This window comes from Saccopteryx leptura, chromosome 4 (genome assembly GCF_036850995.1).
Source record: "Saccopteryx leptura isolate mSacLep1 chromosome 4, mSacLep1_pri_phased_curated, whole genome shotgun sequence".
In the NCBI taxonomy this organism is placed as follows: Eukaryota; Metazoa; Chordata; class Mammalia; order Chiroptera; family Emballonuridae; genus Saccopteryx; species Saccopteryx leptura.
Window position 1 is genome coordinate 214,065,106 of NC_089506.1, and position 26,822 is coordinate 214,091,927.

Sequence of the window (26,822 nt, forward strand, 5' to 3'; positions counted from 1 at the left end):
CACAGCCAGTGGCTTGATTGGTTTGAGCATCGGCCCCGGGCGCTGAGGATAGCTTGGTGAATTCCAGCATCAGCCCTAGACCAGGCAAGGGAGCACGCAGGAGTCTATCTCCTCTCCTCTCACTTAAAAAATAAATAGGAAAATAAAAAAAGGAAGGCAATTTAGGCATATAATCTATACAAAAACAGCTTCTGTACTTTAAAACTGTCAAAGGGAAGAGAAAGCACACATCTGGATTTACGTGAATGACTGCACCTACTAGAACAAGCCTCGTGCACATACTTCCTTCTCACCTTGGACATCTGAATTAAACAGCCCCGACACGTGGGCCTCTTCCACCCAGGACAGGGAGACTAAACCATCAGCCCCAGGAAGGGAGAAAACCAGTCACAGGAATGTTCAGAAACCGGCACCAAGCTCTAGTTCTCTGCCTCCACTTAGGAGTCTCCTTTTTGGTTTCTCTATGAACCCTTCATGATTTCAATTCCAAAGCCTCCTTCCTTTATGAGTCTGTTTCACAGCTGTGGACAGACTTTCCTATCATTCCAATTCCTTTACTATTAAAAGAATAAGGTTCATTTTCTGAACAGCCTACTGTGGACACTATAGCCCAAAGATATATCCTAAAACACAGTATATGCAGAAGATGCATACTGTACAACAATCAATAGCTCAATGGGTAAGGGCAGGCAAGGCTGGTCAGAAGGTTAACACTTAGATGTCATGGGCCACTCAGTATCTGCTGAAACTGCTCAACTCTGCCGCTGCAGTCAAAATTGGCCAAAGACAATATACAGGCAAATGGGCATGGCTGTGTTCCAATAAAACTTTATTTATAAAAATAGGCAGAGAACAACACATAGACCATGGGCTTGCCTACACCTGGAGTAAATGTAAGATCTACCGGAAAGTTCTGTCCGTTTCTATCACAACAAGTTTCTTTTTTTTTTTTTTTTTTTCCATTTTTCATTTTTCTGAAGCTGGAAACAGGGAGAGACAGTCAGACAGACTCCCGCATGCGCCCGACCGGGATCCACCCGGCACGCCCACCAGGGGCAACGCTCTGCCCACCAGGGGGCGATGCTCTGCCCATCCTGGGCGTCAACATGTTGCGACCAGAGCCACTCCAGCGCCTGAGGCAGAGGCCACAGAGCCATCCCCAGCGCCCGGGCCATCTTTGCTCCAATGGAGCCTTGGCTGCAGGAGGGGAAGAGAGAGACAGAGAGGAAAGCCCGGCGGAGGGGTGGAGAAGCAAATGGGCGCTTCTCCTCACAACAAGTTTCGACACGTAAGCACATGTTTATTTGGCTCATGTGTGCCTCTCTATTTTTATCACTTAATGTATACATACTGACGTAGCAAATTAACTAAAACAAAGTTGATTCATGTTAGTCTTATGTGTGAAGCGATAGTGTACCCATGGCTACTGATAAAGTTCATTTACGCCACTGTAATTTTTACAAATTTCAACAAGGAAGAAATGCTACAGAAACATGTCTGTCGCATCCACCATATTCCCTGGACTTAGCACCCTCCGACTATTACTTGTTTTTGTACTTACAAAATTTTTGGAAGGGCAAAAAATTCAAAAATAAAGAAGATATCAAACAAGCACTGGTTCAATTTTTCGCATCAAAAGATAAAACATTTTTCAAAAATGGGATATACAAATCGCCCTCACGCTGGCAAGAAATCATTAATAATAATGGCAATTATATTATTTAATAAAGTTTATTGATGGTAAGAAAAATTTGTATTTTGTTTTATTCTAAAAACGGATAGAACTTTCCGGTAGACCTTATATTTATACACATGAAAAAAATACTAAACAAAAGAACTATGAAACACCATCAAATATGCACCTGACAATAAAAAAAATCATGTTCGTTACAATTACAAAGGTTTGGAAAAAACAAGAAGTGACAGTGAAAATGGCCGGCAGGGAACACAGCCATTTCTCTCAGCTGCGGGATCAGGGAACAGCTTTTTCTATCTTTAGTTTGTCCCAGGTCAGCTGCAGTGTCTCTCAAGGCTGAGCTGGCTGCTCTGACTGATGAGACAAGTGTTTGCCCCTCCCCCCAGGGGACACCCCTCTAGATCAGCCCCCTCAGCTGCAAGGGGAAGGCCCAGAAAGAGGGGCACTACTCTTCAATCCTGAGTATGTTGGAAAGACAATGGGTAGAATCTGAGAAGGAAAAGAAACATAAAGATGCCTCCAAGCCTGACCAGGCAGTGGAGCAGTGGATAGAGCATCGGACTGGGATGCAGAGGACCCAGGTTTGAGACCCTGAGGTTGCCAGCTTGAGCTCAGGCTCATTTGGTTTGAGCAAGAGCCCACCAACTTGGACCCAAGGTCACTGACTCGAGCAAAGGGTTACTCAGTCCGCTGAAGGCCCACGGTCAAGGCACATATGAGAAAGTAATCAATGAACAACTAAGGTGTTGCAATGAAAAACTGATGATTGATGCTTCTCATCTCTCTCCATACCTGTCTGTCTGTCCCTATCTATCCCTCTCTCTGACTCTTTGTTAAAAAAGGAAAAAAAGATGCCTCCAAACAGCTACCCCTCTAGTAACAGCTTTTAAAGTCACAATTGGGAGGCCTCAGCTCTGGGGACCCAAACCTGCCACAGTCACATTAAGGGCTCCCCAACAGAACTACTAACCTAGTAGATTTAGTAGCCATATAGTAAAAAAGGCAAAGGATAACTTAAAAAGAAATACAAATGATAAGAGACTAGGAGTCTGAGTGGCCTAATCTGGCCCCATAACTCACCTCGTACAGTCCCTCAAAGAAAGTGTTCTTGTCCTCGGTGCTCCAGGACTCCCACTGCCGCCGGACCTTCTTGCCTTCTTCCTTCTCACCACCAGAAGAGCCTAAGTTCCGGGAGGAGGAGCGAGAGGCCCCTGCAGGGGCAGCAGAGGCAACCCCAGACCCATTTCCAGATGACGATCCACCACTGTCGGCTCCTTTGAGAGAAAGAACCATATCGTAATCTGTTCCAGAAAGCTGGAGAGGCTCGGGAAGGCCCCACTATCTGGGGACCCACCCTGAGGTCCCATTCCATGCTCCACAACCACTGAGACTATATAGTAGGACAGCACCTGGGACCTACGGTGTGCCCAGTGGTGCTATCCAGTAATGACACCATCCTGACCTGACCTTGTGACTCTTTCAAATGTTTTTACAGTGAAAAAAGGAGAAAGAGTATTTATGTGGAATCCTTTAAAGAGTACAATGATAATGTCCACGATGGAGGTCTACAGCTCTTTCCTCTCTGTGAACTGAAACCAAACATCACAATTAAGAGTGTTTTTTTTCAAATGAGGGTTTGGCTGAAACAATTCTTATCTTTTCAATTGAACAAATTGAAAATTCAAGCTCAAGAAAATATTTAAATGGGTATAAAAACACTGTCCTCCTTTAGATATAATCAATACTTTAGAATATGAGTCATTTGATGCCTAAGAATCTGTAAATCTTGAAACTCCTCTTTTTCAGCTTTTAGCTTGGAGGAGGCCTAGGTGCAACTTTGTCCGGAATCCAGGTTCATCCGACACCAGCCACCTCCACCACGCTGCCCAAGTTCGACCCTAACAAGATCAAAGTCGTAAACCTTAGGTGCACCAGTGGGCAAGTTGGTGCCACGTCTGCCCCAGCCACCAAGATCAGTCCTCTGGGTCTGTCTCCAGAAATGGTTGTGATCACATCACCAAAGCAATAGGTAACTAAAAGGGGCTGCGGATTACAGTGAAACTGACCATTCCAAACAGGCTCAAATTAAGGAGTATTTTCTGCCTCTGCCCCGATCATCAAAGCCCTCAAAGAACCGCCAAGAGACAAAAAGAAGCAAAAATAAAAAAATTTTAAAAATAAGCATGGTAGAAATATTGCTTTTGATGAGATTGTCAACATTGCCCGACAGATGTGGCACTGATCTTTAGTTAGAGAACTCTCTGGAACCATTGAAGATATCTTGGGGACTGCCCAGAGCTGATGGCCACCACCCTCATGATATCATAGATGATATCAGCATGGTGCAGTGGAATGCCCAGTTAAAAATTACAAAGTAGACCTGTGGTGGCACAGTGGATAAAGCATCCACCGGGGATGCTAAGGTCACTGGTTCGAAATCCTGGGCTTTCCCGGTCAAGGCACATACGCCAAGCAATCAATAAACTGAAGTGAAGCAACTATGAGTTGATACTTCTTGCTCCACACCCCCTCTCCTTTCTCTGTAAAATCAATAAATAAAATCTTAAAAAAAATTACAAATTAGATATTTCAAATAAAGATTATTTGACAATAAAAAAAAGTCTTAAAACTCCTTTTTCTGGATCAATTTCCACCAGCAAAACCTGGTGTTTAGGGAGTGACCCTACAACCTTGCAAATGCTTTTAAAGCATCAGTTCCAAATCTCAAGATGAGACCTTAAAAACCAAGCTGATGCACTGGCCAGTTAGCTCAGCGGCAGAATGTCATCGCAAAACAAGGTTGCAGGTTCGATCCCCAGTCAGGGTACATACAAGAATCAACCAATGAATGTATAAATAAGTGGGCCTGACCAGGTGGTGGCGCAGTGGATAGAGAGTCAGGCTGGGATGCAGAGGACCCAGGTTCGAGACCCCGAGGTTGCCAGCTTGAACACGAGCTCATCTGGTTTGAGTAAAAGCCTACCAGCTTGAACCCAAGGTCGCTGGCTCTAGCAAGGGGTTACTCAGTCTGCTGAAGGCCCGCAGTCAAGGCACATATGAGAAAGCAATCAATGAACAACTAAGGTGTTGCAACGTGCAATGAAAAACTAATGATTGATGCTTCTCATCTCTCTCTGTTCCTGTCCTGTCTATCCCTCTCTCTGACTCACTCTCTGTCTCTGTAAAAAGTAAATAAATAAAATTAAAAAAAAAATAAGTGGAACAATAAATTGTTTCTCTCTCTCTCTCCCCCCATACCTTCCCTCTTTCTCTAAAATCAACTAAAAAAAAAGAACAAACACACATGTGAAAAGGGAAAGTGCCATCAAGTACAACAACAACACAGGGCGCCCGTGCTGTGCAGTAAACCAGGTCTGCACTCTGAGGACCATGGAGGCAATAAACGAGAGTTGAAGGTCATTGACAAAAAGATTGTATGACCTAACCAAACGCTCCCACCCATTTAGTTTCTTCCTTTCAGAGGGAACAGCACTCCCAGCATATCTCAGTGATTCCCTTTCCACAAAACTGTAGGACCATCAAATGGGGAAAAACCTTCAAACTCTGAATAACAGTAAAAATAAGATCATAAAGGTGCTTTAAAAAGCAAAGCCAAACAACCGCAGATGATTGTTCAGATGTCTTTCTAATGAGATGATCAAGTACTTCTCCACCGAGATTTACTTCTTAGTCAATCAGGTGGGCCTTCCCTGGGCAGCTCTGTGCAAAACGGGCGTTTCCCTCACTCCCTTGACCAGAGTCTGCCTCCCAAGGATGAATGAAAGACAAGTAGTTCTATAAAAACCATCAGAAATAAAAGAAATGAAAAACTAAAAACCTGCTGATCCATGTAAGCTTTCAGACTACCCCTGGAAAAAACAAGACATTGGTGCAGGGCTGTCTGGGAACAGTGGGAGGCAATCCCTCTCCACTGGTACAGTTTCCCGAGTGTGTACCATGAATCTGTTACTACGTCAATAGGGAGTATCTGAAAACAGGTCAGTCCAACTTTAGGAAGCAGAATGTGTTTTCATACATGCTGAAAGAACTACTCAGTTATGCCTGGCCTGTGGTGGTGCAGTGGATGGAGTGTTGACTGGGAATGCTGGGGTCGCCGGTTCAAAACCCTGGGCTTGCCTGGCCAAGGCACATATGACAAGCAACCAATGAACAACTACAGTGAAGCAACTATGAGTTTGGTATTTCTCATCCACCACCCCTGTCCTCTCTCTGTAAAATTAATAAATAATTAAAAAAAAAAAGAATTACTCAGTTATATGGAATCGTCTGATTCTTTTGCGTGGAAAGGTGTATCAGTTAAGCAATGAGCTGACTTCCTAAGGCAGTGATTTTCAACCTTTTCATCTCATGGCACACATAAATTACTAAAATTCTGCAGCACACTAAAAATATTTTTTGCCGATATGACAAAAAATAGGCATACTATAATTTTGATGCATCCACACAGGACAGCTATTGTTGTGTTGGCTACTGTCATTTCTTTATTTGACAATCTAAGAAAAAAGAGGTCAGTGCCCCCGACTAAACAGTCAGGTATTGCGTGTTTTAAAAATTCTCGTGGACACACTGATTGAAAATCGCTGTCCCATGGTAACGTGACTAGGTACAAGAAATCGTTGGTTTATCAGAGCTATGCTATCCAATTTGACAGCCATTAACCACATGAGGCTACTTATATTTAAAGATTGATTAATTAAAATTAAATAAAACAAAAACTCAGTTTCTTGGTCACCCTAGCCAGCCAGTGCTATCTTTGAGTGTTTGACATTCACAGTCCTAAATATACTGTTACATAATAAAAGATGATCAAGCTAAATCAGTCTACATTCCAGCCGATTTTCCAATTGTCCCTTTCCACTCCACATGCATGTGCAACAAAAACGCAATCCAGGTGATCTCTATGCTACAGACTGGGCACACAACCCGACTTCGCACGTTCCTCACCAAACCAAACCAAACCAAACCTAATGCGTGACCTAATCAATGAACCTTGCACTTCACATGTTTTCAACAGGTACGGTAACTTGAGAGTACATTTCCAGGGATAATAGGTTTCATTCGATTTCTAGTAGGTCTGAGATGCTTTTGCTGGGAACTAAAGACCAGGTTACAGATGCCACATAAAACACCTTTTTTTTTTAAACACCATTCTTATGAAGGGATTAGTGAAATTATACATACATAACACAGAGATACAGATAGCAGGACAGCAAATCCCTGAGGAAAGGGGGGTGAGGCAAAGGAGGGGCAACGGGACAATGGGCTGGGGGTGAAGGTGCTATATCAAGTGGGACACTTGAATTCATGTTAATAGAATAAATTAATATTAATAAAATTTTTTAAAAAGAGCCTGACCAGGCAGTGGTGCAGTGGATAGAGCGTCGGACTGGGATGCAGAGGACCCAGGTTCCAGACCCCGAGGTTGCCAGCTTGAGCACGGGCTCATCTGGTTTGAGCAAAAGCTCATCAGCTTGGACTCAAGGTCGCTGGCTCAAGCAAGGGGTTACTCGGTCTGCTGAAGGCCCACGGTCAAGGCACATATGAGAAAGCAATCCATGAACACCTAAGGTGTTGCAACAAAAAACTGATGATTGATGCTTCTTATCTCTCTGTTCCTGTCTGTCCCTGTCTATCCCTCTCTCGGTCCCTGTAAAAAAAAAAAAAAAATTAAAAAAAGAGAAAAAAGAACAACACCAGTCTTAAATACAAGAAGTTCTTTCTGACCAGGCGGTAGTGCAGTGGATAGAGCACAGAACTGGGACGCATAGGACCAAGGTTCAAAATCCTGAGGCCGCCGGCTTTCATGCGGGCTCATCTGGCTTGAGCACGGGCTCACCAGCTTGAGCGCAGGGTTGCTGGCTTGAGCATGGGATCATAGACATGACCCCATAGTCGCTGGTTTGAGCCCAAGATTGCTGGCTTAAGCAAGCGATCACTTGCTCTGCTGTAGCCCCCCCTCCCTCATCGAGGTACAAATGAGAAAGCAATCGATGAACTAAGGTGCCGCAATGAAGAACTGACGCTTCTCATTTCTCTCCCTTCCTTTCTGTCTGTCCCTATCTGTCCCTCTCTCTGTCTCTCCGTCTCTGTCACACACAGAAAAAACCAGTTCTGGTCATCTTCAAGTCCACAAGTCCTGGTTTTTAGTTATTTCAGGAGGGGCTGTCTGTCCCCTCTGCACAACTCACACAAACAATCTCAAGAGTCATTTTCCACTTCTAATGAAAAATTCACTAAACTTTTTCTGAAACAACAGTAACGTGCTAACCAGCTCTACATTCATGGATCTGGTTTACATTTGCTGGTCCACGCTGGCATTAGATGTACTGGAAAGTAACAGATACGCATTTCTGAAAAATCAATAATGTAACTATCTTGCTAGCCTTTGTTAATTCACAAGATCACGGTACTGGTGTCCAAGACAAGAAGAAGGAACAATGAAGGAAAACAGAAGGGAAGCATTTCAGAGCTAGAAGGGACCTCAGAGGTAGAGTGCAGGACAAACCAAAACTGTGGGTGTGAAGGAAGGTACAACAGTCAAAGCAGCTCTGCCGAGATGCATGAGGCAGCAAACCAGGCCTCGGAGCAGCCAGCCACTCCCACTGGCCAGAGGTCCTGTGCAGAGATGTTCCGTCTCCCTGCCTTCCGATGGTTCCAACTGATCCAGCCTCAGTAGAGCAATGTGAACGAACATTCAAAAGAAGAAAGCAAATCAGTCCCAAGTAAGTTTTTTAACATTTGGTACCCATCATCCTAGGCCTTGTAATGCCTTGTAAAAAGTAAAACAGACTCACAAAGCTTCCAGGTAGAAAGAAAACTGTGGCCTCTGTTCATTCCCAACATGTCAGATGAGAAAGAGGCTTCATCGCTTGACCTCAGCTCAGTCCAGGACTCCAGCTCAAGCATGAGAAACAGGAAGGGGAGCAGAAATGCTGGTAGAACGTGACGGTACTCAGAAGGGGCTACAATCAGGGAAGGAAAATTCAGGTACAATGGTGATGACTAAAGAGGAAGGGAGGAAAGCAAGTGAGGAGAACAGAAGTAGAGAGGCAAGAAGTGGAGAGAAGACAATTCGAACATGACAGGGTGGGGATGGGGGCTTCCTCTGGGGACAGAAGTGAGTGCGAGGAGCCCTGTAAAAAAGTAGAGTCAAAGTTAACCCTCCACTGTAGGCTACATTTCTGAGGCCACAAAGAGGGTTAGCAAGAGTCTACATGATAGGAAGTCAGTGTCCAAAGAGCCCGAAGGGAAGTGAAGTCCAAGAACAGGGTCTCCACTGTGAGCTCTTTGAAAACAATTATAATGTCATCCTTTTCTGTGCCCAAGGTTGGCACCAGGCCTCACACAGAGCAGATGTTCAGTGAGCTCAGGAACCAACAGAGCAAGGGCCTCCACTGTGTTCGCTGTGTCCCTCGCCTGCCTCGGTCCCCTGGGACCCAGTGCCTCCAAAACGGAACCCACACTTCCCTCTCGGCCCACTGCAATGCCACAACCCTCCAGCTGCCCCGGTGCCACCTGGCTTCTCCTCTTTCCCATTTCCGCTGCCATTTTCCCAGGCCAACTCTGAGCCACCACCAAGTAAAAAAATCTTAACTGCCTCCTCTCTGGTCTCCCAAACCACCACCCAGCTGCAGCCCACTCTCCAGAGCGTGCATTTAAGGGACACAGCCATGTGGACTTCCCCGCTGCCTGCCTGTCCACTCTCTCCTACCCCTGACAAACGAGATTGTGTGCCCCCCATCACATACCTCTGCGTCGACCTAGAACGCCATCACCCATGTCCCCTCACACTGCTCGGAGAGAAGAAAATTATCCCCATCTCTCACTGAAGAGTCTGAGGCACACGGGTGGAGCCGCAGTCCCCCAATGGCCTGGAGCAGAGGAAACATGGATTTCTACTGCACCAGTCAAGCACATTCAAATACTGCTCCCATCTGTCCTTATGTTGTGTAGTTATCATCCACATCTTGGAAATGGGGAAACTGAGGCTCCAAAGCATGAAACCACCAAGGTCACCAAGCAATAGGAAGTCTCTCGTTCCAAACCAGAGCATTTTCCTCTGGGGCCACACAGCAGCATGGCGGCTGCTGCCAGTGTCACAGCTGCTTCTGCACTTTTATTATATACAGAGCTACAGGAGTCAAAGGCTTTAGAGAGGAGGGAACCTGACCCACCACCCAACCCTCAGACAGGTAAGGAAGCCAAGAGGTGCAAGGACTTGCTGAAAGGCACACGGCAAGTAAGTGGCAGGAGGGAGTCAGGGCTGTGGACGTTCACCTCTAAAAAACAAAACTGGGTTACTTAATTTAGGTAAGACACAAGATGTAAGGACAATCTGTCATACCATACAGCTCACCGTCCTGAGTGTTCCTCTGGAGTTGGAACTTCCTTCCAAGAGTTAGGAGCATTAGAATCTTGAGAGTGAAAGATCCACCAAGTGCAAAGTATTCAGTAATGTCCCGGGACGAGAGGACACATGAGCCATTCTCAGCTAGAAAGACAGTTTAAGTCTAGCTAATGAACGTGTGCCTCCAGGCCTGCCTGCCCCCCACCTTAGCTCAGGAACACTTCCTCATCACCTGCGTCCATGGCATGACAGGACAGGGACCTTTCAGAGGCTGACCACTCCATCCCCACACATCCAACTCAGGACACAAACACCATGGTTGAGACAGGAGGCAAAAATGCCAAGGTCTCTGATAGGTGCTTCAGTGCCTCTCGTAACATGTATCACGTGTCAGAGGCTGGAATGGCCAGGTTTGCTTTCAGAACCCAGATGTGATGAGGGCACACCCTCTCTACCATGCCCCACAGAGAAAATGTGACAGCCCATCAATCCTCAGTAAGAGCATCACCTCAACAGATGAATGTCCATGCTGCCCATGGGCTGCTCCTATTGTCACTCACACTGTGCGACACCATCCATCTTCAGCAAGCTGCTCCACATGGTGTTCAAGAAGGAGGACCTCTCCCCGCCAGTTGCCACACAGTCTCTGACAGCCAGGACAGATGCTCCAGCCAGGTGGTCAGAGCCCCTGTCCAGAGTCCCCCGCCTCCATCCATAACATCCTCTTCTGGGACCTGAAGGTGAACTGGAACCTTGTGGTCCCAGGACGTGCACTAATCACCTCTGCATCCTCTGTGTCTAGACAGCATCTCCAGTCCTTGGCAGCCCGCAAAGCTCAGCACCCTCAACACAATGACCAGGGCTGGCCTCTCCAAGACTCTCCCACTCCTCCCACAGATGTTTGAGAAAAACACAACTGAAACGCCACTGCGTCTATTAAAACACACACCGTCTTCAAATAACGTGAACATTTCTAACAGTCTTCTGGAGGCAATTCTTGATATCCCACCCAAAACCCACAAACACCTGGGAATGTATTCTTTGGGGTATTTCTCACCCTGTTCTTCAATGCTAAAAACACTGCAGTTACTTAACGTGGTAAAATGCTTCTATGCGGGACCACCATCTATGACAAAACTAATATTTACATCTGTGACTCTATCCGAAATCATTCTGGTTATCTTTATATCTTCATATAATCTAAAATAGACAAAACTGTACCACATGAAATGACAATCCTAAATATATTTGTTTGGCAAAAGGTACTTCCAAAGACAGCCAAACACCGCAGAAATGACATTAGCTTTGACATTAAAAGTCCATGAGGCATTAGTTTTGACATGAAAAGTCGAAAGAAAATTTAGCTCAGCCTTCAAACCAGTATTCAAACGGTGCCGCGTCTACTCATCTCTACTACCCATACACATCTTTCACAGGAAGCAAATGCAATCTGTACAACTCTGATCTTAGCAATTTACCAAGAACCTCTGGTTTACAGATATTTTCCTCTGTCCTGCACAGTTCCACTGTGACCAGTCTTTAAAGTGACCTGGACCACACACAAGTCTCCTGACCTACTGTGCACCAAGGGTCTATGTCACACAACAGGACCACATATTGGGGTATGCAGCCATCACATGGGGTGTGCATGCTGTGTGCTAAACCGAGTAAGGGGAATGCCTCCCCTTCCTCCTCCTCTTCTCCCAACAAGGTCTGACACCTTTCAGCAAAGCCTGACATCCCAGCCTAGGCAGCCAGGGTGGCTCCACACGGTCATCATTGCACCTGACTTTATTAAACGTCATTTACTGAAATGAACCAGGAAGAACCACAGCCTCAGTGCTCTTGTGATCATCTGATGTGTCCTCCTTCGGGTACAGGGGCAGGGACCTCACAGTCTGCACAGCCATACTCCAACCAGCTGCCCAGGGCTGGGCGCCAGAGCCGTGAGGAAGGGACAGTGCAAGTGACAGCAGGGCAGACAAGAGCCATACCAGGCCCAACAGGCAGTTCCATACCTGGAGGGAGGCGAATGCACCCTGGCTACTCCCTGCTCCGTGCTTTCCACCAAACACAGAGCTGTCCCGCTTTCAGGCAGTTCCCACAGCACTCTCCTGAGAACACAGAGGAGCTGAACCCACTCTGCACAACGGCCCGCTTCACCCCCGAGGGTTACGGTGAACGTGAATGCAGTTTCAAGGCACTGTTCACCAGACCCATTTTGCAAGTAAAAAACCTAGGGTTCGAGCATGTCGAGCAACTTTCCTTTTGTCCCAAGCTGACCCAGCCACACGGCGGCTCTAGAGGGAGAAGCTGAGTCCTCTGACCGCTGGTTCAAACCTTTCTCATATGGTTTGTCTCTCAAAGGCTGACCGAATAGGAGTGACATATTTCATAAGACATCCTCTAATAACACGCAGAAGCTGCAAGCAGCCTGCAGATTATGCAAATTTAAGTAAGATCTGTACAGGAATCTGTAATATTCCTAAACACAAGCACAATAAAGTCAGCCAACATGGCCCAGTTGTAAAGATGGTGCATTTTGTGACTAGCAACCCTGACAAGTGGAATGGAAGTTCAGGGACACAGGAGGGAATATGACAATGAAAATGGAGGGTCTGGCTATAACCCACCTCAGACACACCCTCAGCTCAACTGTCCTGACAGGGCAACAGCTTAGGGGCATTTTAGGGGCATTTCTAGGATCTCTACCCCCATCTCCCCACAGGGCCTCCTTCTCCTGTCTACCCTACAGCCCCAGACCCCAAAACGAGGCACGTTTCCCACACAGAAGCGCCAAGAGCCCATTAAGCAAGACCTGCAGGGCCTGTGGCAGTGCTTGTGCCGAGGCAGGCACTGGTATTACCCTCATTTATAGACAAAGAAATCAAGATGCACTAGTTCGCCCAGAATGGAACTGCCGGACAGGGAAGGGCATCGGGGGCTCTGTCCCCTGGGCCATGTGCTCTCGGGTCCGTGACTTCCGAGTTTCAGTCTCGGTGCCTCCGGTCACCCTGGGCAGCATGGCAGGGCTGCAGAACATTTGTTTTTTCATCAAGCAGATCCACTGGTTTCTAATTTGCGCTTACCTCCTGTTCAGGTTAAGCATGTATTTAAAACACCAAACTTCAGTTTCTGCGCATATTTAAAAGTAAAAGTAACGGAAATGCAAGATGCCTGGCACGCAGATGCTAAATTTTAGCTACTTTCACTTTATCAGTTCGAAAAGAATTAAAAATTACACTAGAAAATAATAACTTTTCATTGAAGTTGACAAGAGTATGTTGTCACAGAGAAAGAAGACACAGTTGTATGGACAGAAGCAAAACAAGGAGGGCTTCCCTTTCTCCACAGTCTTCTCCAAACACACTGCGAGGTTCTCATGACCCTTAAGACAGAAACTGGCAAGAGCAGCAAGTAATCAACCAAAGGAACCTCCAATACTGGACTGTGATCCTTCAGCATAACAGAAAATTATATTTCTCTGCAAAAACTAAAAATGCCCGTATAGAAAGTCCTCACTTAACATCACTGATAAGTTCTGTAACTTTAAATGAAATGATGTAAAATGAAACCAATTCCACTACAGGCTAATTGATATAAACCAGAATTAAGTACCTAGGGTACCTCGTTACCATTATAAGGGTGGACTTCGAGGACCTACCACACTGTCCATTTACATACTGATCCATGCTCACCAGTCCAACGGAGATTTCCATAGTCCATAAGACTGGTCTTCAAAGATTAGGAGCATGCTGCCACTTGACCTTCTTTTCTGGCTGTTAATGGAGGCGCCAAAGGAGCAGAGGCTGCCCTGAGGCCTAAGGAAGAGGGGCTGTCCTGGGGTCCTGGGTGTGGAGAAGTGCATCCAAAGGATCCTGGTTGCCCAGGCTCGGAGCACAGTCAAGGGATGCTAAAGGCCGGATGCTGGCTAAGAAGTTCTGTGACGAAAAGGAGACACACTTCCTTACCCTCTGCTAAAAAGCCACCATCACGGCTTAGCTTTATTACTTATTAAAGAAATATTTGCTTGCTAAAATAGGAAAATGTACAAGTCACAAGAAGCTCAAATTGCAACAAATTTCCATTTACTAATGGAAAGTCAATTGCTGCTCCAAGCCACACACTGGGGACAGGAACTGAAAACATAAGTACCAAGGACCTAATTGGAGGCTATTCCAGGAAACCTTTTCCCTCTGAGCAAGTCACACTCACCTAGGCAAGTGAAAGCAAACTTCCCCTAATTACCTGACTGCCAGAAATATAACTAACCACTTAAGGTTTAGCATCTCACATAAAAGTAGCCATTTACAGGTGGCAGAGTGCTTTCACACCAGCACCTCATCTCATTTTTAGCAGCTACACTTTGAGATAGTGGAGCAGTCTCTGCTGTTCCTCATTTCACAGGTGAGGATGCTTCTCAGACGGAAAAGCAGATTCAAGCGGTCAGGTGAGTGGACCGTGGTTATACAGAGGGCCTAGGTGACAAGGCGGTGAACTCTGACATGACTCCAAATTCAGGGCTTCTGAAGCCACCAACAAACCCTTGAGGACCCCCCCAGGAGCTTACAGTTGGTAACTTAAACACACCTGTAACTAGAAATGAAAAACTATTTTTTACAAAACTTGTGCAGCCGGTAAATAAAAATTAATATTTCTCTAATCAATCAGCAACTATCACATCCGAAATAAATTCATGAAGCAAGTTTTAGTTCCTGAAATATACTAAACTACCTTATACTTACATCTTTAAGTAAGAATACTTACTTCAAAATTCTTTACCAAAAAATGAGTAAGGCTATGATTTTAGAAGCTAGCCCTCCTCATTGAGAATGAGATGGAAAAAGCAACTTTAATGAAATGCTTTTGACAGAGATCTCCAAAATGGGTTCTCCATTAGCTTCAGAAATATTTCCTTTTATAAACTATCAGGACCATTTCCCAAGAAGCTAAGTGAAAGGTTTTCTCATGCAAAACTCACTGGAATTTACCTTCTCTTTGCTATCTATAAAACTGCTGCAAACTTGGCCTGAAGCAAAAAGGGTGTGAAGAGAATTCACTTGAACAATTAAGGAAAAGCAGAACGCTGAAACAGAAACGGATAAAAGTAGGAAACAATGGAGAACCAGCACATCAGGAACAAAACTGACACGTGGTTTTCCTATTTTGATAGGGACCAGAGTAAAGCTGCAATATTCTCAATCACCTCAGAACGGCATGACAAACACTGTAGACTGTTGTTTTACTCTTAAACCAAGCCACAAATATTTATATTTTCACTATCTACTACCCTAGGAAAGATTCTTTCCCTGGCACCGAAACGCAAAGGATCTAGTCTTGATGCCCTTCATAACTTTTGAGCCTAGAACTCTGGAAGTAAAGGGTGAAGAGCCCAAGTCAGACCCCCTGGTTATTTTCAGTTTCTTATCAATCTTACCCCAAATGAGCTTCAAATGCCCATTCCTTTGTTGTATTTCCACCATCTGACATCTAGCAAGGATACCGCAGGTATTTTCTCTCTCCACTCCTAAACTATTGTCTGCTGTACAAAATAACTTAAATCATCAGTGATCCTTTGAAGGGAAAAAAACAACCTTCAGGAATCTATTGTACTTGCCCAAAGAAAGGATACTCAATGCCTCTTAACACAGTTTAAACAGAAAAACAAAAAACAAAACCAGCCTCTTTGGAAGAGAAAAAGGTCACATCCCCTCCAGAGTTGCCACCCCAAATGCGGGAGCAGGATCAGGAACTGTGGTGGGGGCCTGAAGGTGAGCACAGGGCACACCCTGCAAGGGGTAGAGTCCCCCGTACCTTTTCCCCGAGGCCCGGAGCTGCCAGCGCTGCTGCTCCCCCCGGCGCCGCCGGACGAGTCCTTCCTGAGCCTTTTGCTCTGTGGCCTCACGCTGGACCGGAGGAAGTGGTGCTGGTCCTGGGGGCACGCTGGTGGTGGGGACGGGGCCTGCGGGCCGCCCGCGGGGACCGGGGGGCCGCCTCCCCGGGGGGTCTTGCCTTCTCTCTTTGTGCCACCGCTCTCCTCGGCCGCGTCCCCGCCGCCGGCCCCCTCTCTCTCCAGCGCGTCCTCATCGGCCGCCCTCTTGCCCAGCCTCTTGAGCCCTTCCTCCCCGCCGCCGCCGTCTCCCAACTTCACTGTCATCCTGCGGGAGAGGAGAAGGGCCCTGGTGAGGCCAGCGCGACCCGGAGACGCCGCGAAGTTTAGCCGCCCGCCTCCCTCTCAACATGGCCGCCGTTGTTTGTTCCAGGTCCTCCCACGGCCCGCCCGCCACCGCCCGGCCGAATCAGTCGCCCCCGACCCCGGACCCCGGCCCGGACCCCCTCCCGGACCCCGTGGCCTTGGACACAGAGGCGCCAGGGGTGGCGGGCGGCAGTTCGGTGGCCGCGCCCAGACGGCCCTGCCCGCGCGGCGCCCCAACCCGTTGGGGTCGAAAAGGATCCAGGATCCCGGGTGCGGGGTTCGAGGTTCAGGTTTCTGGGTCCCGGCGTCGCAGCCCTAAGCCACTTACCCAACAGTACCGCGGCTCATGGCCTGCGAGGCGAGCAACCTTCGCGCCGCCCTCGCTCCCCGGGCTGCCTGGGCCGGCTGGGCCTTCGCGCCCTCGCCCCCCGACCCCACCCTTCCCCGCCCCCCAAATGGCTCGTGGCACCTAGCCCGCGCACCTGCCCGGCACGCAGGCCCCCAAAGTTGGCCCCGGAGTGGGGGCGAGGGGCTGAGATCCACGCCGGCAGGGGAGAGGCGCGGGCTCGACTGCGTGCACAGGGAACTCCATAGTGGCCCGCGGCTGCCTGTCCGCCTGCTTATTTTTAAACAGACATAAAGAATAAGCTCAGGGTTTCTGGGAATCTTGTTTCCCAGGTTGGGAGATGTGAGCTGCTGCGGGGATTTATGAATTTAAAATGTTTTTTGCAACAAAGGAGCCTGTTGCATGGAACAGGCTGGGGCTACCCATGAAAGGGATGACAGCACAGAACGTCTAGGTCCAAACGCAAGAATGGATGAAAAACTCTTGGTAACCATTAATAAAATTCTTGCATTAACTTTGTTACCCACTGATGTATGAAATGTCAACAACAAAATGTGATGACTCTAAAAATTCAGCCCAGAAAAAAGACCCACTCAAAAATTAACCAAGAGAATCAGGTACCTACCTGCATTATTAGCCTAGAAATAGTAACGTATAAATGCAAAGAAGGAATAAAGATAAATATTATTCCTTAACAGGTGTTTTGATGCTATGCCCAAACCGTGTTTCACAATTTCATCATAAATGCTGAGGTCAGAAACATTTCTATTTAAAAGGAAAACGAGAACAAGGCATCAAGGCTAGCAACAAACAGTAACTGAGCAAGGACTTCTCATAAGAAGGTATGGAAATTAGCAAAAATCGTAGTGCTACCTATTGCTGGGCTGACATACTCTGTCACAAAATGACCTATAAACAGTTTTCATCTGCTGTGATTGACCTTATACATCATTTGAATTCGTGCTAGTTAAAAAAACAAAAACTCCCTGCCAAGGAATACAACTACACAAGACACATACCCCAACTTAAAGGACTGCATTGCACAGGCCTTCTCACTATTCACTTCTCAACCTATCTATGTCTACATAAGAAACCTGAAAGTATCCCAAAGGGCTTTTCTTTGGTTTATAATGTGAAGAACCCTACTTCCCAGGGGTCTATCATCCCAAAGCTACCCACAGTCAACCCCAGGGCTCAGGCAAAGCATACATCAGCTACAATAGAATAAACTTGCCGTTTGCCCGGTTGAATGTTAGACACTAAATTGAACACAGAAGGACACGGCTTTTCAGGATGAAAAGGATATTGACACATTTCAGAATTCTCCCCTAAGGTTAAAGAAAACACAAGGATGAAAACCTTTTACCAAAAACCTTCAACATTACCCCTGAACGTGCACAGAGGTGTAATTACTAAGCCCAATCTCGGCTCGATGCCGTTTGTCACGTTTCGGGAAGGAAAAAGCAAAACCTCCCCTTCTCGGGCCAATTTCTGGCTACACAATAAGTGCGCTATCAACGCAACACTTCGCGGTCCGGGCTCCCCGGAATCCCTCCGACAACACACCGCGTGCGTAACCACCGGGCAAGGGCGCAGGCCGCTCCCCTGCAATCCCGGTTCGGCTGAGAGCCCGGCCTCGCCATGACAATCGGGCCAAGTGGCCTACCCCTTTTGAGCCCCAGCCTCCGGTCACCTTTTTCATCAATGCCTCGCAGCAGCCTGGTTTCCCAGGCCCCCCGGGGGCCTCCGGGAGCCCGCAGATCGGCCGGGCCGGGCAGCCCCGGGCTCCGGCTGCAGCGAGGCCGCGATGCCGGTGGGCTGCCCCGCTTCGGAAACGTCCCCTCCGTGGCCGGGGTGCAGCTGACTGGGCTGCGGGAGCGGAGACAGCCACCGCTCAACCTCCCGAAGACCCGTCCAGTCGCGCTCAAGAGCAGTTCCGGCTACGGCGGCCGGCGGTGACCGCAGGGGCGGAGCGCGGGGCTGGTCAAGGGCGGTAGGCTCGCGGGGCAGGGCGGGGTGACACGCGCGGAGACGAGCACGTCCGAAGTTTTCAGCGGGCGCGCCCCCAAAAGGGCGCTCCCATTGGCTTCTGTGGGCGCGCGCGCTTGCACGTACGGACGCAGGGTAATGTTGTGACCCCGCCTCGCGGCTTTGCGGGATGGTGCGTCTCTCTGGATTGGTGGGTCGACAGCCAATAGAGTCAGTGTCCAAACTGTGATTGGTCGGGGCTGTATGCCGTCATACATACATGCGTGAGAAGAAAACACCGCTTCAGCTTCTCGAGTTGAATCTGGCGCGAAAGGAAAAGTATAGAAGTGCATCTGAGGCAGATAAGCACACGCTTTATCGGGTTGACTGTATGCTTTTTAAGTTTATTTAGCGTAGCAGATGGTGCTGGGCACTTAGGCCCTTTTTCTCCGTTAGAGAAATAAAGTAGTGTTTTTTAAATTCTAGTGTTTATGGTGGGGGTGGGGAGTAGGAGTGATGGTGCTTAAGGATATCCCCAAACTACGGCCCGCGGGCCGCATGCGGCCCCCTGAGGCATTTATCCGGCCCCCCACCACACTTCTGGAAGGGGCACCTCTTTCACTGGTGGTCAGTGAGAGGAGCACTGTATATGGCGGCCCTCCAACGGTCTGAGGGACAGTGAACTGACCCCCTGTGTAAAAAGTTTGGGGACCCCTGGCACAGACAATATTGTACTACAGTTAATGTGATAAATAAGCTGTATGGGCAATCATATTAGAATATATAAATTTATTGAAGCAACATCGCTGTATGTCTTCAATTTACACAATATTACACGTCAAAATTTATTCCATAAAAAATCCTGTTTATGAAAGTGGGGTTTTTAAAAATAGAATCTTCTAGAGCCATCCCTGTAGGCACCTATCCTGTCTCATCCAGTGGTATCTACATTCTCCTTTTATTATTTTTATTTTCTTAACAATGTGGACCTTTTTGCTGTAGTAACAATCTTTTTTAACGACATGACATGGCTTTGTTTTTCAAAGTTAATTTACAACTGGACATAAAGAGCACACATACCTTGTTAATGCTTTTGGGAATGCGGTCGGCCCCCACGGATTAGGTTGGTTTCTAATGGGAAGAATCCGTAACGTTGGCCAACATTTTCTCGCCAAAGGTGCCCATGTGGCCCCCAAAGCATTGAACGCGTGTGATAAATTACCTAATAACTTAAAGGAAGTATGTCCAATCAACTGGCTTTCTCAGAAATACTCTTGAACCACCTCCTCTTCCTTGATATCAAACACAGCAGAGCCTAGAGACGGTCTCGGGCCCAGAAGATTCACAAGAGTAACAAGAGAGTATAAAGTTTGTTACTTTTTTAAGATTTATTGACTTTTTTTTCTTAAAGGATAGAGAGAGAAAGGGAGTGGGAGGAGGAGCGGGATTGCTTCTGTACGTGCCTTGACCACCCCCCGCAAGCTCGGGGTTTGGAACTGGCGAACGCAGCATTACAGGTCGACACTTGATCCATTGCACCACCAAAGGTCAGGCCTTTTCTCTCTCTCTCTCTCCCTCTTTAATTTATTGATTTGAGAGAGAGGGGAAAGGGGAAGGAAGGAGGGAGGGAGAAAGAGAAACATCAATCTCTTTATGTGCCCTGACCGGGGATCGAACCTGCTTGCCAATCAGGACGAAGCTCTAATCACCCTAGAGCGAGAGTCTGTATTCCTAAAGAAGATGGCGTTGTTTCTTCCCCCGCAGTCTCTGCTGCGTTCCTCCACCTTCTGACTGACCTACGCGGTCGGAAAGGTGTAACTACAGGAGTGGGTCCGAAGAGGCTTTGCATAGCCATCACCCTGGAAGAATTTCGCCAGCTCCCTTCTCTGCTCAGAATGGCATACCTTGGTCTCTCGGCCCCGTTTCCGAGCTAGCGTTGTTCATTTTTAACGGTGGGTGGGATGGGGAAAAAACTGCCCGGCAAGACCGCGGAGCTGGCTTCCCGCCGGAACCTGCAGGGGAACCTAGCCCTCTGTGTCGTACGAACATTCCCGATTGTTTTCGGCTCTTTCCGGCCTGTTGTGGCACTTCGGGCGGACTCGGCAGCGGCGTCGCTAACTTCGGCTTTTTCCGCGGTTCATGAGCTGCCGTTGTCCCGGCAACGCGCGGCAGCGCTGAGGCCCGGGGTAAGTGAGGGGAGTCTAAGGCGGAGGCAGCTGGGAGCCGAGGGTGACAGGTCGAGGAAGTGAGTAATCAGGTGGTCGAGAGCCGGAGGAGGGCGACGACGAATCGGAGCTGGGGAGGGACTCGAGTGGTGCGAGGGGTGTGGGGCCGGGAGGAGGGCGACGACCTGGCGAGCCAGACCGGGTCCCGCGCCCTCCCAAGTTATTTTCGTCCGGAAATCCGGTCTCGGCGGATCTCCCGCGGCCCGCCGCGGGTAGGTCAAGGCTTAGGGGTGACGGCCACCTCAAGCGCAGTCCGGGTCCTATTGAGGGCCGCGTGGCCGTGCGAGTCCGGGGGGCGCTGACCCGGCGGCTTGGTGGGGGACTGGCAGAGCACTCGGGATCCCTGGGCAAGACGAGAATAAGAAACCACCTTTTTTTTGCGAGTCGCGCCGTCTCAACCAGCGATGGCTTTCCTTCGTATCCACGAGATGCAGCTCTCACCCTGCTTGTCTCGAGGTCTGGGGCCTGTGGCCGAGATAGAGGGTGAGACTTTGCGGAGTGGCCACTAGTGCCAGCCTCCCACGCCCGTCCACTGAGTTCCTACTTTCCCAAATTCCTTCCTGTTCCCTTGTGCAGCATTTCCAAGCAGTAAAGCAACTTAAATTAGTCTTACTACCACGAACCCCTCAAGTCAAATGAGCTGAACAGATCCTTCCCCAAAAGTTGGTTTGGAGGTGGTAGCAATGTTGGGCGGCTGGAGCCAAAAGCAGTAAATTGATTAGAACAAAGGGAATTCTTTTCTTTCCTCCAAAGTTTTTATATATTTACCAGATGCTTTTAATGTTCTACTGACCGTCAGTTTGTTTTAAGGAAAAGAAGTTCACTTGTTTCTGAACTGATGCCATTCATTGATGTCATTGGAAATGATTTTTTTTTAAATGTTTATTAATTTTAGAGAGAGGAAGGGAGAGAGCAAGAGACAGGAACATCTGTTTCTGTATGTGCACTGACCTGGGATTGAACCGGGATGATACTCTTATCTAACCAACTGAGCTATCTGGCCAGGCTATCAGTCAAGAGTTTATTGTTAGTCCTTTTCTCTTGTGTTTACTCTGGTAATTTTTCTTTTGTGATTATGCAGATGATAATCATTAAAAAATGTTAAAATGCAGGTGAAAGGAATGATGAACAATCATATATTGTATAAAAATGGACTCTCACCCTTTGGCCTGTAACCCACTTTTTACAGCTAACAGAACATCAAGAGCATCTTTCCTTGCTAACAGATATCTTCAGTAGGGATTCACTTATTGGGGGTCTGTTCTTTGCTAAACACTGTTCTGGGGCCTGGGAAAGCAACAGTCCCTCACCCTGTGGGGCAGATAATCTGGTAGGGAGTGGAGGATGGTCAGTCAAATACACATTTATAATAAAGTCTAAATGCAGCGATGGAAAAGTACAGCGTTCTGTGGGGACACAACAGAAGCACCAAACAACCTGGAAGTCAAGTCCGAGAGTTCCCTAGAGGAAAGGAGGCTTCCTGAGTATCCAAAGGAGGGGTGTGGGAGAGAAAGCTCTGGGAAAGCCCCAGGCAGGAGGAAATAGGTAACATAAAGATCTGTTAGCACACACGCTTAATACAAAGTGATGTTTGAAATAAAAAATACAACCCTGGCGGGTTGGCTCAGTGGTAGAGCATCGGCCTGGCGTGCGGAAGTCCCGGGTTCGATTCGCTGCCAGGGCACACAGGAGAGGCGCCCATCTGCTTCTCCACCCCTCCCCCTCTCCTTCCTCTCTGTCTCTCTCTTCCCCTCCCGCAGCCAAGGCTCCATTGGAGCAAAGATGGCCTGGGCGCTGGGGATGGCTCCTTGGCCTCTGCCCTGGGCGCTGGAGTGGCTCTGGTCTCAACAGAGATATGCCCCGGAGGGGCAGAGCATCGCCCCCTGGTGGGCAGAGCATAGCTCCTGGTGGGCGTGCCGGGTGGATCCTGGTCAGGCGCATGCGGGAGTCTGTCTGACTGTCTCTCCCCGTTTCCAACTTCGAAAAAATACAACAACAAAAAAAATACAGAGGAAATCAGGTTTAAAATTTTCAAATACTATTATAATTCTCCATTATTACAAGTTAACATTTGTCATTTTGCAGAGGAATATTTTCACAAAGCAAACTTGTTAAATATGAAAAAGATTTTCCCATAGTCCATAATTTAGACCAGTGGTAGTCCACCTGGTCCCTACTGCCCACTAGTGGGCATTCCAGCTTTCATGGTGGGCGGTAGCAGAGCAACCAAAGTATAAATAAAAAGATAGATTTAACTATAGTAAGTTGTTTTATAAAGAATTATTCTGCCAAACTTAGCGAAAATCCGACATAAAGTACTTGGTAAGTAATTATTATTATATTCTTTAACTTGCTGTAACTCTGCTTTATAAATTTTATAAAGTTACTTCCCTACTTTATAAATCACCATTACTATGGAACCAGTGGGTGGTTAGAATATTTTACTAACAGAGATACAAAAGTGAGCGGTAGGTATAAAAAGGTTGACTACCTCTGATTTAGACACTTGGTTGGCTGTAACATGTTAAACTCACTGTAAAGGTTTCCTTCAGTCCTGGCCAGTTGGCTTAGTGGTAGAATGTCGGCTGGGCATGTGGATGTCCTGGGACCAATTCCTAGCCAGGGCACACAGGAGAATCAACCATCTCCTTCTCCCCCTCCACCTCCCCGTTCTCTTTTGCTCTCTCTTCCCCTCCTGCAGCCATGGTTCATGGCTTGATTGGTTTCAGCGCATTGGCCTAGGGCGCTGATAATGGCTCTGTGGAGCCTCCACCTTAGGTGCTAAAAATAGCTTGGTTGCAAGCATGGCCACAGATGGGCAGAGCAGCAGCCCCAGACAAGAGTTGTTGGGTGGATCCCAGTGGCCGCACATGTAAGAGAAGAAAAAAAAAAGATTTCCTTTGGCCTTGACCTGAGATGGCACAGTGCATAGAGCCTCACTGAGGTCGTAGGTTTGAAACCTGGGTGTGCCTGGTCAAGGCACATACAAAGGCTTTTCATTCCACCCCCTCTAAAATCAATAAAATAAAATCTTTAAAGGAAAAAAAGAAAAGGTTTCCTTAGCTATATTAAATCTTACCAGATGCTTATTTGTTTTTTTTATGGGTTTTTATCTTTTATTTATTTTAATTATTTCATTGATAAGGTGACCAACTTTTTTACAATGAAAAGGACAAAAATAAATTGAAAAAAACAATATCATAAATAAAAAACCTTTTATTCATTGCAACAATAATATACTGTAATATGATAAATGCATAATAAAAACATCTGTAGTATTTTATATTGTAATTATGCTTACATGTCTATTAATTTATAATAATTGTAAGAAAAAAGTACTCATTTAGATAAAAATACGTCACATCACACGCAATGGATCGACTGCATATCAAATACGGACATTTACAGATTAATCTTCCAATGTCAAAAAGGAGGACATGTAGGAGGACACTTTTCAAGGGAGGACGGAGTTTACAAAAGGACTGTCCTCCCTAAAGGAGGACGATTGGTCACCTTACCATTGATTCAAGGGGGGAGAGAAAAGGAGAGGTGAGAAGCATCAACTGGTTGTTCCACTTAGTTGTGCTCTCATAGACTGCTTCTCATATGTCCCCTGACCCGGGATAGAACCCAAGCCCTCAGGGAGCCAGGACCGTGAGGCTCCCAGCCTCACTGAGCCACCCAGCCAAGGCTGGTGTGTTTTCATTTTTTCTTTTTTTGTTTTTAAAGGCGAAGTTTTTTTTTAATTTTATTTATTCATTTTTAGAGAGGAGAGAGAGAGGGAGAGAAACAGAGAGAGAGAAGGGGGGAGGAGCTGGAAGCATCAACTCTCATTTGTGCCTTGACCAGGCAAGCCCAGGGTTTCGAACCAGCGACCTCAGCATTTCCAGGTCGATGCTTTATCCACTGCACCACCACAGGTCAGGCCCGTTTTCATTTTTAATGGCTTTGTTTGAAGGTTTGCATAAGAACTTTACTCAAATCAGAGCTTTGAGCATTGTAGATGTCTCCTAAGTGATGTGTATGTCCAGGAGACCCTGTATCCTGCCCCTTCCCTGGACTTCAGTCCCCTCATCCCCCTCCTGCCTGGCTGTTCCACCAGGACTCAGAGGTGCTCAACAGTTTGTGACGGTGAGAGCACAACCTTGAAGATTTTGTCTTTGTTTAGTATTCAGGATATATATTCTGCTCACAAAAATGAGGGCATATTTCAAAATGAATATGAAGCTATAAAATATCCTCTCATTTCTGTGAGTAGTATATTTGTAAGAAAAAGGTAAACATTTGAAATGTGACTGTTCGTTTGTTCTCGCATGCTTTTTGACTTCTCACTGAAGGGGTTTCCTTCCCTGGATCCTCACTGAGTGTTTGCAGCTTCCTCTGATACAGCTGTTGTATGACTAATAGCAAATGGCATAGTCCACTTTCTACAATGATAGAGTGATAGAATTTTGCAGGTGTTGAATAATTGTTTTGCACAATTTTTGTTGCGGTTAAATATGCATAATATAAAAGTTACTATTTTAACTGTTTTTAACTATACACTTCAGTGGCATTGAGTACATTTACATTTTGTACAACCATCACCACCATCATCTCCAGAACTTTTTCCATCTTCCTCAACTAAAACAGTGTATGGTATATATTAAATAACTGCCCCTCTCACCTCACCTCCTGGCCCCAGCAGGCCCCGGCACCCACCAATCTACTTTCTGTCTCTGAATTTGACTACTCGAGGTACCTCGTGTAAGTGGAATAATAACATTATTTGTCCCTTTGTGTGTGGCCTGTTTTTCACCCAGCATAATGTCTTCTAGGTTTGTGCATGTTATAATGTGTCAGAATTTCATTCTGTAAGGCTGAATAATATTCCATTGTATCAATACCACATTTTGTTTATTCATCGCGATCAGTAGGCATTTGGATTGTTTCCACCTTTGGCTACTGTGAATAATACTGCTATGAATATTTGTATACAAATATCTGTTCAAGTCCTGCTTTTTTTAATTCCTTGGGTATAGCCTGACCTGTGGTGGCACAGTGGATAAAGCGTTGACCTGGAATGCTGACGTCACTGGTTCAAAACCCTGGGTTTGTCCAGTTAAGGCACATATGGGAGTTGATGCTTCCCACTCACCCCCCTCTCCTTTCTCTCCTTCCTGTCTCTAAAAAGTCAATAAATAAAATCTTTTAAAAAAATCTTTGGGTATATACCCAGAACAGCAATTGCAGAATCATGTGGTAATTTCATGTTTAATGTTTAAGGAACCACCATACTGTTTTCCATAATGGCTGCACTATTTTACACGCCCACTAGCAATGCACAAGGGTTTTAATTTCTCCACATCCCCACCAATACTTCTTGTTTTCTATTTTTCTGACAATAGCCATCATATTGGTTGTAAAGTTGAATCACTTTAAGCGACAACAAGACACCCTACACATACTCTCTCTCTTCTCCACCAGTTAGCTTCCCCAAACTTACTTTAGGGCATGAAAAACTGGGCAGGAGTCAGACTAATTTCATTCAACGTCCTATAGAGCGTCGGACTGGGATGCGGAAGACCCAGGTTCGAGACCCCGAGGTCTCCAACTAGAGTGCAGGCTCATCTGGTTTGAGCAAAAGCTCACTGGCGTGAGCCCAAGGTCAATGGCTCGAGCAAGGGGTTACTCGGTCTGCTGAAGGCCCACGGTCAAGGCATATATGAGAAAGCAGTCAATGAACAGCTAAGGTGTTGCAACACTCAATGAAAAACTAATGATTGATGCTTCTCATCTCTCTCCTTTCCTGTCGGTCTGTCCCTGTTTATCCCTCTCTCTGACTCTCTGTCTCTGTAAAAAAAAAAAAAAATCCTACCCCTCCCTCAAAGGTACAGATCACACATGTTTTCCAGGAAAGAGAGAGAAAGGAAGGGAAAGAGGGAGGAAAGGAAGGAAGGTGTTAAGTTCCTGTAACTAAGGAAGTTCAACTTCTCTGCTGCTGCTGTGGGTTTTACTTGACTCTAACCAAGGAATCCTTTTGC

At 46.8% G+C, this 26,822-nt stretch overlaps 2 protein-coding genes across 10 annotated transcripts in view; one reads left to right on the forward strand and one right to left on the reverse strand.

The window, feature by feature from the left end:
* The window catches only part of CRAMP1 (cramped chromatin regulator homolog 1), a 67,444-nt gene extending 48,852 nt beyond the window's left edge, over positions 1–18,592 (reverse strand). For 2 of the 3 annotated variants that reach the window (XM_066382959.1, XM_066382956.1), the window contains exons 1-3: positions 18,300–18,592; positions 15,879–16,222; positions 2,777–2,970 (exon numbers count right to left, since the gene is read on the reverse strand). In XM_066382959.1, the coding sequence (XP_066239056.1) occupies positions 2,777–2,970; positions 15,879–16,221 (537 nt within the window). In that variant the 5' untranslated portion in view covers position 16,222; positions 18,300–18,592. Of the gene's footprint in view, positions 1–2,776; positions 2,971–15,878; positions 16,223–16,409; positions 16,483–18,299 lie in introns of those variants that run through there. The other variant, XM_066382958.1, reaches the window with a different exon arrangement.
* Positions 18,593–18,880: 288 nt separating this feature from the next.
* Positions 18,881–26,822, forward strand: part of IFT140 (intraflagellar transport 140) — a 108,901-nt gene continuing 100,959 nt past the window's right edge. For 2 of the 7 annotated variants that reach the window (XM_066382960.1, XM_066382966.1), the window contains exon 1: positions 20,081–20,760. The gene's annotated coding sequence lies outside the window, so the exon portion shown is untranslated. Of the gene's footprint in view, positions 18,964–20,080; positions 20,820–20,860; positions 21,012–21,033; positions 21,283–26,822 lie in introns of those variants that run through there. The other 5 variants (XM_066382964.1, XM_066382965.1, XM_066382961.1 and 2 more) reach the window with 5 other exon arrangements.